This window comes from Chenopodium album, chromosome 20 (genome assembly GCF_948465745.1).
Source record: "Chenopodium album chromosome 20, dcCheAlbu1.1, whole genome shotgun sequence".
In the NCBI taxonomy this organism is placed as follows: Eukaryota; Viridiplantae; Streptophyta; class Magnoliopsida; order Caryophyllales; family Amaranthaceae; genus Chenopodium; species Chenopodium album.
The window spans coordinates 10,458,101-10,471,697 of record NC_137853.1 but is presented as its reverse complement, the minus strand read 5'-3'; the positions used below and the strand labels follow the sequence as shown (position 1 = coordinate 10,471,697).

The 13,597-nt window shown below is 34.3% G+C and overlaps 1 protein-coding gene across 1 annotated transcript; it reads right to left on the bottom strand.

Annotated features, from left to right (window-relative positions):
* Positions 1-646: 646 nt before the first annotated feature.
* Positions 647-5,792, bottom strand: LOC145598916 (selT-like protein). Its single transcript, XM_081655319.1, has 4 exons — positions 5,341-5,792; positions 5,190-5,254; positions 1,663-1,978; positions 647-1,153 (listed from the first exon to the last, which is right to left on the bottom strand). Exons 1-4 carry the CDS (start codon positions 5,512-5,514, stop codon positions 1,034-1,036), a joined length of 675 nt encoding a protein of 224 aa, XP_081511445.1. The 5' UTR covers positions 5,515-5,792; the 3' UTR covers positions 647-1,033.
* Between the last annotated feature and the right edge of the window lie 7,805 nt (positions 5,793-13,597).

Below are 13,597 nucleotides of genomic sequence, written 5' to 3'. Positions count from 1 at the left end.
TTTCAATTCCGGTTCCGAATTTTAGGACCCGGTTCCAACCAATTCCAAGTCCGAGTCCTAAAATTTTGACCGGGTACCCGGTTTGCTCACCCCTAGATAACAAGACAAAAACAGGAGTGGTGAGGAGAAAGAAAGGGATAGAAATGTGAATATCTGTTTTCCTTTCAAGATTTAACTTTTTTTTTTTTTTTTTTTGACGGGTATATAGATGATGTTTAATTAATACTACCTCCGGTCTAATTTACTCGCAACAAAGGAATATTTTATGTCTCACAAATAATACCCCTTTGTTGCGAGTAAATTGGACCGGGGGTAGTATAAAAAATGGAACCTCCCTCCCCTACTCCCCCCCCTAGACCTTTGTCTTCATTTCCTCTTATAAAGACTTTTATAATTGTGAACTTTTAAGTTGGTACCACCCTAGTTTCAATCGGAATGAGTCCCATAGACCCCCAGACATCAGCTTTCCGCAAATAGTGAACTACGGAGTAACCTGCATCCTTATCAGAGTATTAAGGATCAGATCTTGAGCATATTGTACGTAGCTCGCAACCAACTTCCACAATTATTATTGAAGACCAAATTGAGCTTGCTTATTGAAGACCAAATTGAGCTTGCTTATTTTCCTATATACTTCGATGAGCAAAAAGTTACTTTTATTTCCATCAATATCTGTGTTCATAGAGAGGCTACAAGGCTCAACAATGCCTTTCCAAAACCCTGACCTTAGGTCTCACTGACTAAAGACTTAACATACTAAAGTTCAACATTTGTTTGTCAAAAAGCTTATACCATAGAAATAAAGGAATAATCATCATGTTATAAACTGAAGCACATGCTATGATTTCAAATTCGATTACATTAGTCAGATAATGATCAATTTCCTGCCGGTGAATCAAAAATTTACAAGCAAAATGTACCGGCTTATAAAATTTCTCAGTTAACAATACTAGGGTAGAACCAGGTTCTGTTTGTCTCCAAGGCACGCATTTTCTGCTTACCTTCTTTTTCCCAAAATCAAGGTGGGAGTGCTTTAAGACCACAAATTTGCCCCTGCACCATCCACAATTTTAGTTACAGCAAGCTTTTTGCCAATAAGATCCCTCAATTCAATTTCACCAGGAAACCTTTGCTGTGCCAACTTTGAAAACACCTACATTGTTCAATAATACAGAGAGGTGATCAGCAACAACATACATTCGAGAAGCATGTGAAACTATTAGCCAACATGCTCTTTTGCACAAGGCAGAATTATCAACACACTGACCCAGAGGAAGACTTCGAATATTTGCTCACTACAGCTTATAGAATCAAAAATCAATTCTAACGAGTAAAAAACAAATTTAATCAATTAATTTTAATTTTAATCGATAAATTCACAGCATAAATGAAGTTAAACAAGAATCAGTTGAGTTCAGTGATAATAGTTGAACAGAACAATGACTAAGACAGAAGCTTCAGGTTCACTAAGATAAAACAATTGTAACTCATCAAATCACAATATATGAATATAGTGAAGGAATCTCAGCAGATTCCAAGAAAAATTCCCAAAAATATGAAAGTTAATCAAAATATGGTGCAACCTCTTGTCACTAGAAATGGGAAGTCTTTAGAAAACAAAAAAACCAATTTATGACAACAGTAAACAACCAAACAACTTACCGGTTCTCCGTCAAAATACACTTCAAAAGCACCAGAGCTTTGTAGATAAGACTGAATAAAATTCCCAAATAACCAGGTTGCAGAAATCGTTCCAAATCTATTGGCACGTAATGTGTAAAACCATGGAGGTGGAGTCATCCCCAATCTAGGAAAAATCTGATCACCTGCCATTATAATGGCAAAAACTCCAACTTGAGCAACGGGAACTAATTTGCTCAGGATACGTTTTGGAGGTGGTGGAGGGTAATTTGCAAGAGCAACATTAATTCCAGGAAACTGAGTTTCCAGCATATTCTTCATTGCCACAGCAGTACCCCTGATGCAGTCAAATAGCTTGATCTCAGAAAATTTTCTTAAACCCAAATAGTAGAAACGCAAACACAAACAGCTCTATGGTTAAAAACACACAAGGGAGAGCAAATAATGATGTTCAATAAAGCTTCAAGAGTGGATTCTTGAGCCTACAAGAAATGCAACACAAAACAGTTCTATAGTTATCACTATCTTGCTCCCATGTATACCCCATGAGTAGTTAATATCCATGAAGTCCTTGCAACATTTTATAAGGGATAATGTAAAACATCAAACACATTCTGCTATTCAAACTAGTAGATACCACTATGCAGTAGCACAGTTCTTTTCTGGCAGTGCGCTTGATGCAAAGCATTTTACATATTTCCTTTAAAATTAACAAATCTACTGTATCTATAGGATCAGTAGTGGAGCCGGAATAGCATCCTAGATATTCTACTCCTTAAATAAAGTCATCTTTAGTCACTTATCATAGGAAGTCTGGGAGGCAAAAAGCTTGCACCAGCACCTCCAACACACACACACACAGAGTTGAAATTACCAATTTCCCTAGCTGGATATGACATGGCTGAAAGAAGAAAAAAGGGAAGTGGTGTGATCCATTATCTTTTCCCTTTAACCAAATCAAATGTTTGTAGACTGGGAAAGATTTGTTAGTAATGAAAAAACTCTCTCCTTTCCCTTCCCTCCATTTTCCTTTATAATTGCTACATTAAAAAAAAATATAAAATAAAATAAAAAGGAAGAGAAAGCAATCACTAGTATCAAAGCTGTATAGATGGTATAGCAATTGACATTTGATTTTCAAATGCGCCTAGAATTTTCTGGCTCAAAGAAACTACCGTAGGTCTGCAGGCAAGGTCATACACAAACCCATAACCAAAACCATTGGCACATACCTATTTCAGGACTTCAAAACGTGTATAGTCATATGAACTTATTTTGATAATTTTACTCTTCTATCCATAGTTTCTATCTCTTTAGTACTTCTTATTAGCATCAAGAATACCACTAAACTAGTTATGAGCCAATCCTGTTATTTTGTGTCAAAAAATAAATAAATAAATAAAAGGAAAAAAAAAAAAAAAAAAGAATACCACCGAGGTTCAATCTATAGTTATGAGTGCTATATCTTATTGACAAAGAGGAAAAGGTTGAAGACAAAAATTGCTAAGGTGTATAGGATACTCTTGTCCAGTGGTGCCATTGTACAGAAAGAATTAAAGGGTTTTAAGAGTCAAGTATGCTCCTATCAAGAGTCTAAAATTTTAGGTCCCTATTACTTAGGCCCTTGTATAGGAGGAATTAAGTTAGATTTCAAGGGACATGTAACTTTTTAAGTTTGTCTATTAAAAAGTTAATTGTACATGGTATCTTGAGTGCATAATAATGTAGTATGGCCTTAATACATGGGTGACAGATCATCAACACCCAAAAATCTTATTTGTGAGAGAGTAATCATTTAAATTCAAAATTATGGATTAGAATTTCCATTTACACCCACGGTAGTGAGATTAGATACTATTGAATGAATTTAGAGCTTTTGAAAGTAGATATTGGAAAATTAACATATAATACAGGATAAAAAATTATGATATTGAAGCAAATGGATTCAACCAGCAATAAATATTTTTCACATCAATTTTTTTAAGTAGGTATTGGAAAACTATCCTTTTCACAACTCAAGTTTATCCGTAATGATATTGCTTGTAGCAGATTCACTCTTCTCAGTCTTCTGTTCTACAATGACTTCAAAGTTCAAACAGATTATGAAACCCAATAGCTGACAAAAGAAAAGATAATAGAGCATATGAGCAGTTGCAACTTGCAAACCTCAACTTAAAGCTACGACTAAATCTCAAGATTAATCTAATCATATTCAATTACATACAAAAACATATCCTGATATCAGAATATGAATTCATCATATGTTGCAGCTAAATGAAGCAAATTTTTAATTATTTGTCCACATCATAATAGTCCTTTAAATTAGCTTACATAACAGTTAAGTTGCTCCCTGTTACACACTGCCTCCACCGACACTAGAAACACTCAATTTTGCTGAAAATACTTCATTGCTCCAATTTCTTGAGTTGTGAAGCATGTAATTATACTTCAATTTGTTTGAAGTTCATAATGAATGCACATGTCAATGAACTTTGGGCTCAGATCAACAAATTAGTAACACGAATTTTCAATTAGATATAGTGTACCTTGTACATGTATTTAAATAGGTTGTTCACATCACTTAAGGCAACACTAAGTCACCAAGTCATTTCAAAAAGGCAACACTTCTGTATATTAAACACTCAAGATGTTGAGATTCAGTACTAAAGAATAGAGTACATATTAATACTTGCAACCACAAGTCAAAGAAAATGCAATTAAATCACTAACGGCTTGTAAGGTAAGCAAATCACTCGCGTCAAGAACTATAATTGGTATTTTTATTACAGATAGAGTGGTTATTCATACAGTAATTAGTTTTCCAGACTTTAATACTCACAACCTGATAGGGTAAGAAGAGGTACTTCCGCTTTAAGAAGAGGTAAGTGTAATAGTTAAGAGGGTATCAGTTAACCCTCACTCAACTCTCAAGTAATAGGTACACACCAAAATCTGAATACCTAACATCACGAAGAACAAGAAAAGCTCCCCAACCCCCAAACATTATTCACACTGAAATAAGAAATATTAGACGTCTCTATCCGTCCGGCAAGAAAAGCTCCCCAACCCCCATGGAATCGCAGATGCTGAGATGTATCCAAACACTGGATTCAGCACCTAAGGGATCCAATCTAATTACCATCACAAGTTGCAATAACCCTACAAATCTCAATCCGTATCCCAAGTTTCGGAAAAGTACACTTCCTTGCATCAGATGAGGGATTTCCCAACATTAAAAATCGCCTATAAATGCATAACAATCACCTAAGTTTCACAGTAAGAAAATTCATCCCAAACTCACGGTATGTCCGTGCCCGTCTTCCTCCTCCAACCTCTACAAACATTCCTAATTACATTCACAACTAAAATTCACTTCCAAATGCAAACATCTATTATTATAATATCGAAAACCCAAATAAAATCTAGCTCGATAATCAATCATAAATAATTTGACTACACTCTCTCAAAATTCCGAGCCTCAATCCAAAATTGCATCAAATTTTAAATTCCAAATAAATCAAAAAATGTAGGAATAGAGAATTAATTACTTGTAAGAGCAAGAGGAGCAGAAATCGATAGTGACAGTATGTCCATAACCCAGAGCATTCGATTGCTGCAACAAATAAACATATATCAACAATCAAACAGATTGAATCAAAATTTTAACAAAATCGTCAAAAATTCAATTGAAAATCAAACCTGAGATGGGAAATCTAGGGTTTGTTGAATTGGGGAAGAGGGTTTAACAATATGTTGTTGATGATGGTGATGAGAAGAGGGTTTGGGAGGAGGAGAAGAGAGAAAAAGGTTGATGATATCAGTGGAAAACAAGAACAGAGGAAGTCCGACTAGAAGAAGTTGAATTCGATCCATTATCGCCTGAATTTTGCGATACCAGAAGAAGAAGTTGAAAGACTTGGGTTTTGAGACTCTCGTACTAGTTTCTGTGTTTATAGATGGTCAACTCTCAAAAAATGACTCGAACTAGGTGATTGGTTGACAATTTGTGGCGATTGGCGATCGATGTGTCTACTCGCCAGCAACTCGAACTCGACTTCGGTTGACTCGATCTGAAACCAACATCTTAATGAGTTAAGGAACTAAGCTAACCTGAGTCACATAATATCTTAAACCTACACCTATTTTTGTAAAAGATTTTTTTTAATAAATTGAAGGGGGAAAATATGTGTTACAAATTGAGTTAGTCGTATAATGAAGTGTCGTCTAAGAGATACACTACAACACCCCTACGCATAATCTTGTAAAAGAACTCCTTGTTGGTGTTACAATAGATGTGGGTGGCTCGTGAGGATGTTGGGTGCCTCAACTGTTGTGTTTGTTGGTTGTTGTGGGCCGGTGACAATGAGGGAAGAGGGGCGATAGCAGCAATGGGGTGACTGCTTGTATCGGTGATGAAAGGGAGATGATTTGATGACGATGTTGTGTGAGTGGAGAAGTTGAAGGTGGTGTTGTTGGTGTCCGCTGCTAAGCTTGCTGTGTTTTGGTGCTTGGTAAGGTGATATTGTGGCTGTGGCAATGAGTGTGCGAGAGAGGAAGATGGGGTTATGCTTGATGGAGGGAAGCAAGAAATGTGGTATGGTGTAGTTTAAGCAGCGGATGAGGTGTCGGATAAGGTGAACCCCATTTAACGTATTCTTGGATGAAATTATTTAAGTGGTAGTGAAATCCAATTAGTAATTTATTAAAGGATAATACAATAAAAGTTTTTTTAAGGAACAAATCGAGCTCTTTTAATTTTGTGATGTTAAAACGAATAAATAATCAGGATTTCATCTTTAAACTACCCCTAGTAGAAATTGAACTCCCAACCTGACTTCAAAGTTGGAAGATCCTATCCTTACCAGGCCACTAGGGATGGCAACGGGTCGGATCTGGGCCGGGTCCGGATGGACCCGGATCCAGATCCGTTTTTGTATTAAGGATTCATATTCGACCTGGATCCGTCAGGTCTAGAAAATGAAGACCTAGATCCAGATCCGACGGGTCCAACGGATCCGGGTCCAAACGGGTCCAATATAATTTGCCTAATTTTTTGCAATAAATGTGATGTTTGAGTAAAAAAATGCATTACAAACTTCCGTCGGGGGTTATTAAGTTCAACATATATTAAAGCTATACAACTAATCTAAAAACACAAAATAACCAACTTATATACTTACATTTTGAAATAAAAATTATAAACAACGAAAAAAGTATGATTTTACAAATGAGCTAGTGAAAAAACAGCGATGATGTATTTGATATGAGCGTCCAAAATTCATCTCTTGAAAGGGCTAATCTTTATCACTACTAACATTATCAACATTTTTAATAAAGAAACACACAATTTTAGGTTTTTTTTTAATTGAAAAATAAAAAAAGACAGGTAAACAGATCTGGATCTGGATCTAGGGGCCAGACCCGGATCCAGATCCGTTTTTTTCAGCAGGACCCGGATCCGTCGGGTCTAAAATTTGAAGACCGAGATCCGTGAAAAACGGATCCGGATCCACGGATCCAGGTCAAATCCACTGCCATCCCTACAGGCCACTAAGTCAATCTTAGCTTAATCGGTACATACTCCTTACTAATATCACTTGTAAATCTGAAATCGATTCAAATTAATTTGTATCGGGTTCAAAACGGGTTTGACTCTGCCAATTTCGGGACATATGACTTTGGGTCAGGTTGTTTAGATTCAGCTTCGTTTAAGTTTGGTTCAATTTGATTAGGATAAGGTTAATTCAGTATTGGGTTAATTCTTATTCAGATACTTTTTTGGTTTGATAAATTTGGGTTGGATTGACCAAATTCGATATTCAAATATGGTTATATTAAACCAGAGTAACTATTGAATTACTACCTTATTATTGAGTAATTATCAGGTCATTTATGTGTCATTTTTTCTATTGTGTTATTAACACTTATTAGTTTTCTCATTAGATTAGTTTCTATATCAGTTTTATCTTTAAGCCAAATTAAAATCAAATTATCGACGACTTAACATAGCATAAGTAAGACGATAAGTAATGAACTAATGACAGATTGACTGATAATTGTCTTATGTGGTCGGGTTATGTTTAAGTAAAAAAAAAAAGTTCTTAATTAACGATTAATGAAACAAACAATAATTACATGAATCGAAGTACCAATTATGTTTTAAGTTAAAAAATAGGAAGGTCAATAATAGGTTGGGTTTAAAATTATGTTCGGTTTGAAATCATGCTGGGTTAAAATCAAGTCGGGTTAATATCAGGTTAGGTCAAAACAGATCCGATTGAATAAGGTATTTGTTGGGTTAATTTTGGGTCAGGTTGAGATCAAGTCAATCAAACTGGTGTCGATTTGAGTTCAAGTTGAGTCAAATCAGTGTCGAATTGAGTTTAGGTTGAGTAAAACGGTGTCAGATTAAGTTCATATCATTTCGAATTCGAATTAGGGCTGAGTTCAGATCGGTAATAGATCGGATTTGGGTCTTGAATTTCTCGAGTCAAATCAAGTTGGTTACAATTTAAACAGATGATTTTTTTAGTTAGGTTGGTTTTGACACCTCTAATAACTATGTACATATCCCTACTTACATGCATGACATTGTAGTTGACTCCTTCAGTTTGATTAACTTTTGATGAATCCACGCATTGTGCCACTGATTGTTATACTGCTTGGATGTGTCCTCCTCCACTTCCAAGTAGAGATGGAAATAGGTAGGGTCTAGTAATACCCAAACCCGAAAATTTTAATCTATACCCATACCTTACCCAGACCTATAGGGTGTAGAAAGTTAATATTCACACCCGTATAATTTAGGGTAAGGCCTAGAGTCTGGGTAGGGTCCTAAACCCACTGCCATCCCTACTTCCAAGTAAGTCATGAAACTAACTTGGTAAACTCAACACAGTTGAAACAAACACTAGTGAATAGGGCTGGCAATCCCTGACCCGACACGATAACCCGAACGAACCCGACCCGAAGTTACTGAGAGAAACCCGAACCCGAACCGATCCAAACCCGAATAACCCGAATCGACCCGATTTGACCAAAATTTCATATTTCGTAATAATATTAAGTTTTACACTATTTTTGATTGTTTCTAAACATAACCCGAAATCTGACCCGAACCCGACCCACCGACCCGAATTGCCACCCCTACTAGTGAACCGCTCCTAAAATTATCCTCTTTTCATATACTAACCTCTTTTTTTTGTTTCCTTTTATGATGATGAAAGCATATGTACTAACTATTTTATCGATGCATACACTAAGGGCCTGTTCACATTTACTGAACTGAGCTGAACTACTGAACTGAACTGATTAGAGCTAAACTGAACTAAATTGAGCTGAAATGAATATTTTATGAGAGAGGAAAATTAGGAGCTGAACTGAACTAAACTGATTGGAGCTGAACTGAACTGAACTGATTGGAGCTGAACTGAACTGAACTTAACTGAAATTAAGTAAATATGAACAGGCCCTAATAACTTTTAACTTGAGTGTTTGGGTAATGTATTCAGCGAACACAATATCTATACTATATACTAAAGTAATCACCAGAGTTATCCCTTAAGTACACATGTCACATTCACAACAAAAATTTTCCCGCCCAAATATTTTTTTAGTTTTTTTTTTAATTTCTTTTTTTCCCTTAAAAAATAACATGATAAAAAAATTTAATGAATAAAAACTTACAATAATTTATAAAATATTTTAAATAATGTATCTAACAAGAGAATTTTAAGGATAGAAATGATATGAATTCAAATTCAAAAAAAAAAAAATGTTATATATAAGCCATTTCATTTAAACTAACTCCATTTTTATTGACTTTTATTATTTTCAAGTCTTATATTATAAATCCGTGCATTTGCACGGGAATAAAACTAATATTTACTATGAAATATGTTGTTGAAAAGATATTAGTATAAATTAAAGTTTCATAATATATTAACTTTTACTACTAGTAATATTTATTTATAAATTTAATGCCAACTAGTGCATTAGGATGTATGTCAAGTTTTGACTGTGTCAATAATTGTGGAGCTAGTAAGCCTAGTAACAGTAACTAACAAAACTAATCAAAGATAATCCTACGTATATTATGATGTGAACAGTATAAAAGTTTTTTTGTTTTTGTTTTTATTTTTGTTGTTGTTGCAATTGTGTAGTGGATTAATTTTTCTAAATAATGTAAAATTATAGTGAACGAGTAGTCGAGTTGACAATAAATTATGCATGTGAATGTACATGTCGGTAGAACCGTAGAATATGGCACAAATGGAAGGACTAATAAATCCAGAACAAAATATTACTTGAACAGAGTTCCAACACATACACAGGTGCAATTATTTTTAATCCAATGATAGGTTTTATGGTAAACAGATAATTGCCGCGTCCGCCGACGTCTTTAGTTTGTCTCGTGTTGAAGATTATCAAGTCAGACAGCCAGGCATACATAACCCAGCATGCATGCTTCCAATATGCCAAAGCTAACCCTAATGTTTACTGCAGTAATAAGGTACTACTCGTACTAGCTACCATTATTTGGACTTATTAATTTGTCATATTGTGTTAACCTTAGTGCGTGATGTCAAAAAGTGAAGTGTCTGATCCGAAAATAATTCGATTTAGATTTTGATTCGTATGGGACTATGAGCGTGATTCAAACTTAAACTTGACCTAGTCACCTGAATTGACACCTCTAATCAGTTAATCTATCCTACGTTTAGTATCAACTAGCTTATTACTCTTTGTTTGAACTTATTTGTTACATTACTAGATTAGTCTCGTGCGATGCACGATTGAAACAAATAATTTTTTTAACATTTGTTTATTTTTCATGACAAAATTTTTTAAAAAATAAAATCCCGAAATAAACAATGCATCAAATATTAAAAATAAAATTTAGAGTTCATATAAAACTTGAGTAATAAAAGGGCTACGTGAGGAAGGAAAAATAAATTATTATTAGATGGATAAACTATTTTGAAATTTGACACTTATAATAAAATAGCTAATCAGAATTTTAATTAAATCAAATAAAATATCATGATGACATCATTTATAGTTTTGGAGGGAAAATTTTTAATGACAACCTGGCATGTGTCTAGTTTTAGGAAAGGATGATGTAAGCGGTTGCTACTTTAGTATTAGTTATAGATAGATTATTCGCTTAGCTTATAATTACAGAATAACTTGGACATCCTACATGCTAACTTTGGAGTGAGAAAGTAAGGCCTTGTTTTCTTCACCTTAAAAAAAATAATATTAAGTAAAAATAATTTCAGTTCAGTAAAAATAAGTTCAGTTCAGTAAAATTAATTTCAGTTCAGTAAAAATAATTTCAGTTCAGTAAAAATAAGTTCAGTTCAGTAAAATTCAGTTTTCTTAAAGATGAATTATAATAGAAAATCAGTAAAAATAATTTCAGTTCAGTAAAAATAATTTCAGTTCAGTAAAATTCAGTTCAGTTCAGTAAAAATAAGTTCAGTTCAATAAAAATAATTTCAGTTCATCAAAATTAAGGTGAATCAAACAGGGCCTAAATCTTTAAGTTTGAGTAGTCCAAGTAAATTTTTAACAAAAACAAAGTAGTCATTTACCATCCACTTCAAAAAAAGCCAGAAGACAACAGAGTGGATTTTGGACGTTTGGTGACTTTTTTCCCAACTAACAAATTATATTTTACAATGTCAAATTCTTCAAATATTTCGTTGTCGTTCGTTGACAAAGGAAAATCTTGAATAAAATAATAATGACCTATGCAAACTTGTGTTGAAGAACTTCATATTATCTTGCTAGAATCCAAATTATTCAATGTCATTAGGTGTTAAATTCTTGTTTAGTACTCCCTCCATTTTTAAATACTTGTTCCATTTCTCCATTCGCGGAGTTTTAGGAGAAATTGGATAAAGTAATAAAATATGGAGGTAGTGGGGTAGGTGAGAAAATAAATAATTGTGAAAAGCAAAAATAGTGGAAGAATATGAGAAGAGAGAGTATTATGTTGAATCCACCAAGTATGAAAAATGAATTAATTATTGTAAAAGCTTTCCAAAAAAGAAAACGAGCAAGTATTTAAAAACGGCCGGAAAAGAAAAGTGGAGCAAGTATTTAAAAACGGAGGGAGTATATGCTAATGTACACCGCTCTTTAATCTCTATGTAATTATGTATGACACTTTTTACACCAAAATTTCTGAAAAACAAAAAATACAAGTATACAAGTAGTACAAGTACAACAGTTGTGATGAAGTTAAAAATAAAGATAAATAATCATCTTTGGTTCTGTTCTCTTCGGTTTAATTTCAGTTCAGCTCAGTTCAGTTAAGCACAATTCAGCTCACTTCAACTCAGTTCAATTCAGTTTCTAATTTCCTTCTCGCATAAACATTTCAGTTCAGTTCAACTTCATTCAGATCAGTTCAGCTCAATTCAGTAAATTAGAACAGGCCTTTAAATTAGTATATCAATCAATACATGTTTTTTTTTTTTTAAAAAAAAAAAAAAAAATCATATACTATCTTCGATCTGCTTTTGAGCTTTAACTATTTTGTTGTGAAATCACCGTCAAAATAAGAAAAACTGTTTCTGGAAACAGAAATACTCTTGGGAGTCTTAGGGTATTACAAGATATATCAAGGTGTCCAAAAGTTAATGTCCGAATGCCTAAGTGTCCTTTAGCTCAGCCTGGCTGGAGTGAGTCCGAGAGCTCCGCTTGCAAGTCCGAGGACTCGGCCTACAAAACAGGGAAGGTTAGCTGCCCCGGGAAAGCCCCTCTGATGCTTAAGTCAGTGAATGCCCTTTCTAGAGAGAGAAAGTAGTGAGAGAAAGAGTAATAAGAGAGAGAAAGTAGAGAGAGAAAGTGAGAGAATTAGGAAATAGTCCCTTTCATTAATGATTGGAGAACTATTTATAGTTGTACTTTTCAGGTGGCAATCTTGAACTTGAGTGGACAGATTAGGGGCAATTCAGTACTTTGCAACCATTAACGATGGGCTGGGTCACTGAGGGTATTTTCGTAATTTCAGGACATTGGGCTTAGGATAGTGAACTTAGCCTAAACAAAATTATTTAGATACGGAGGGAGTTATTTAAATAAAATTAATTAATTAAAAAATCTATTTCCCTTGAAAAAAGCCTTTCATTAATTTTTCGGTGTTTTTTCTATGTGATTGGAGTTACTTATTCTGGAGTTTCCTTATTTAAGGGTTACTCGGTTAGCTAAGGAATACTTATTAAGGGGTTTACTCAGTCGGTTAGCACAGGGGGCGTTTGGAATGGGGGTAATAAATTAAGGGGGTAATAAAAGTCAAACTAGATAGATTATAGTTGATTAAAGGTATTATTATAGGGAGACAAGGTGTTTATGAATGAATTAAGGTTGTAGTGACATAAGGAAAAGAGAGAGATGGAGGAATCATTACACTCAAAATGAGGGTAATAGGTTACCCACCCTCCCCCTAGTGTAACCTATTACCTCTAAAATAAGGGTAATAGATCCCTTTCTTCACCTATCACCATACCATCACTATATAAATCTTCTTACAATCACATCATCACTAGCTCATCCTATCCTATATTTGCTTTAATTTTGCTTGGTTTGACTTTTATTACCCCTTAATCAATCCAAGCGCCCCCTGAATAAGTGACTCTGAATAAGTAATTCTGGCCACATGATGTGGCCGCCACATATGTATTTTTTTTCTGGTAGTAAAGAGCCACAAAAACATGTGATTAAAATCGATCCAAGATCCCTTAAAAGTGAGGGGGACCACTTGAACCGTATATTCCTCACTCTTAAAATCCTCACATTAATTATTTTCTTTTTCTAAAAAAAATAATCCTTACATTAATTAAAGGGTTAGAAAAAATTGATGATAATTGAACGAAATAAAGTTAATAAACTTTCTCTCTCTAAAAATCCTCTCTCTCTCCCATAAACCGCCGCCCCTCTTCTTCTT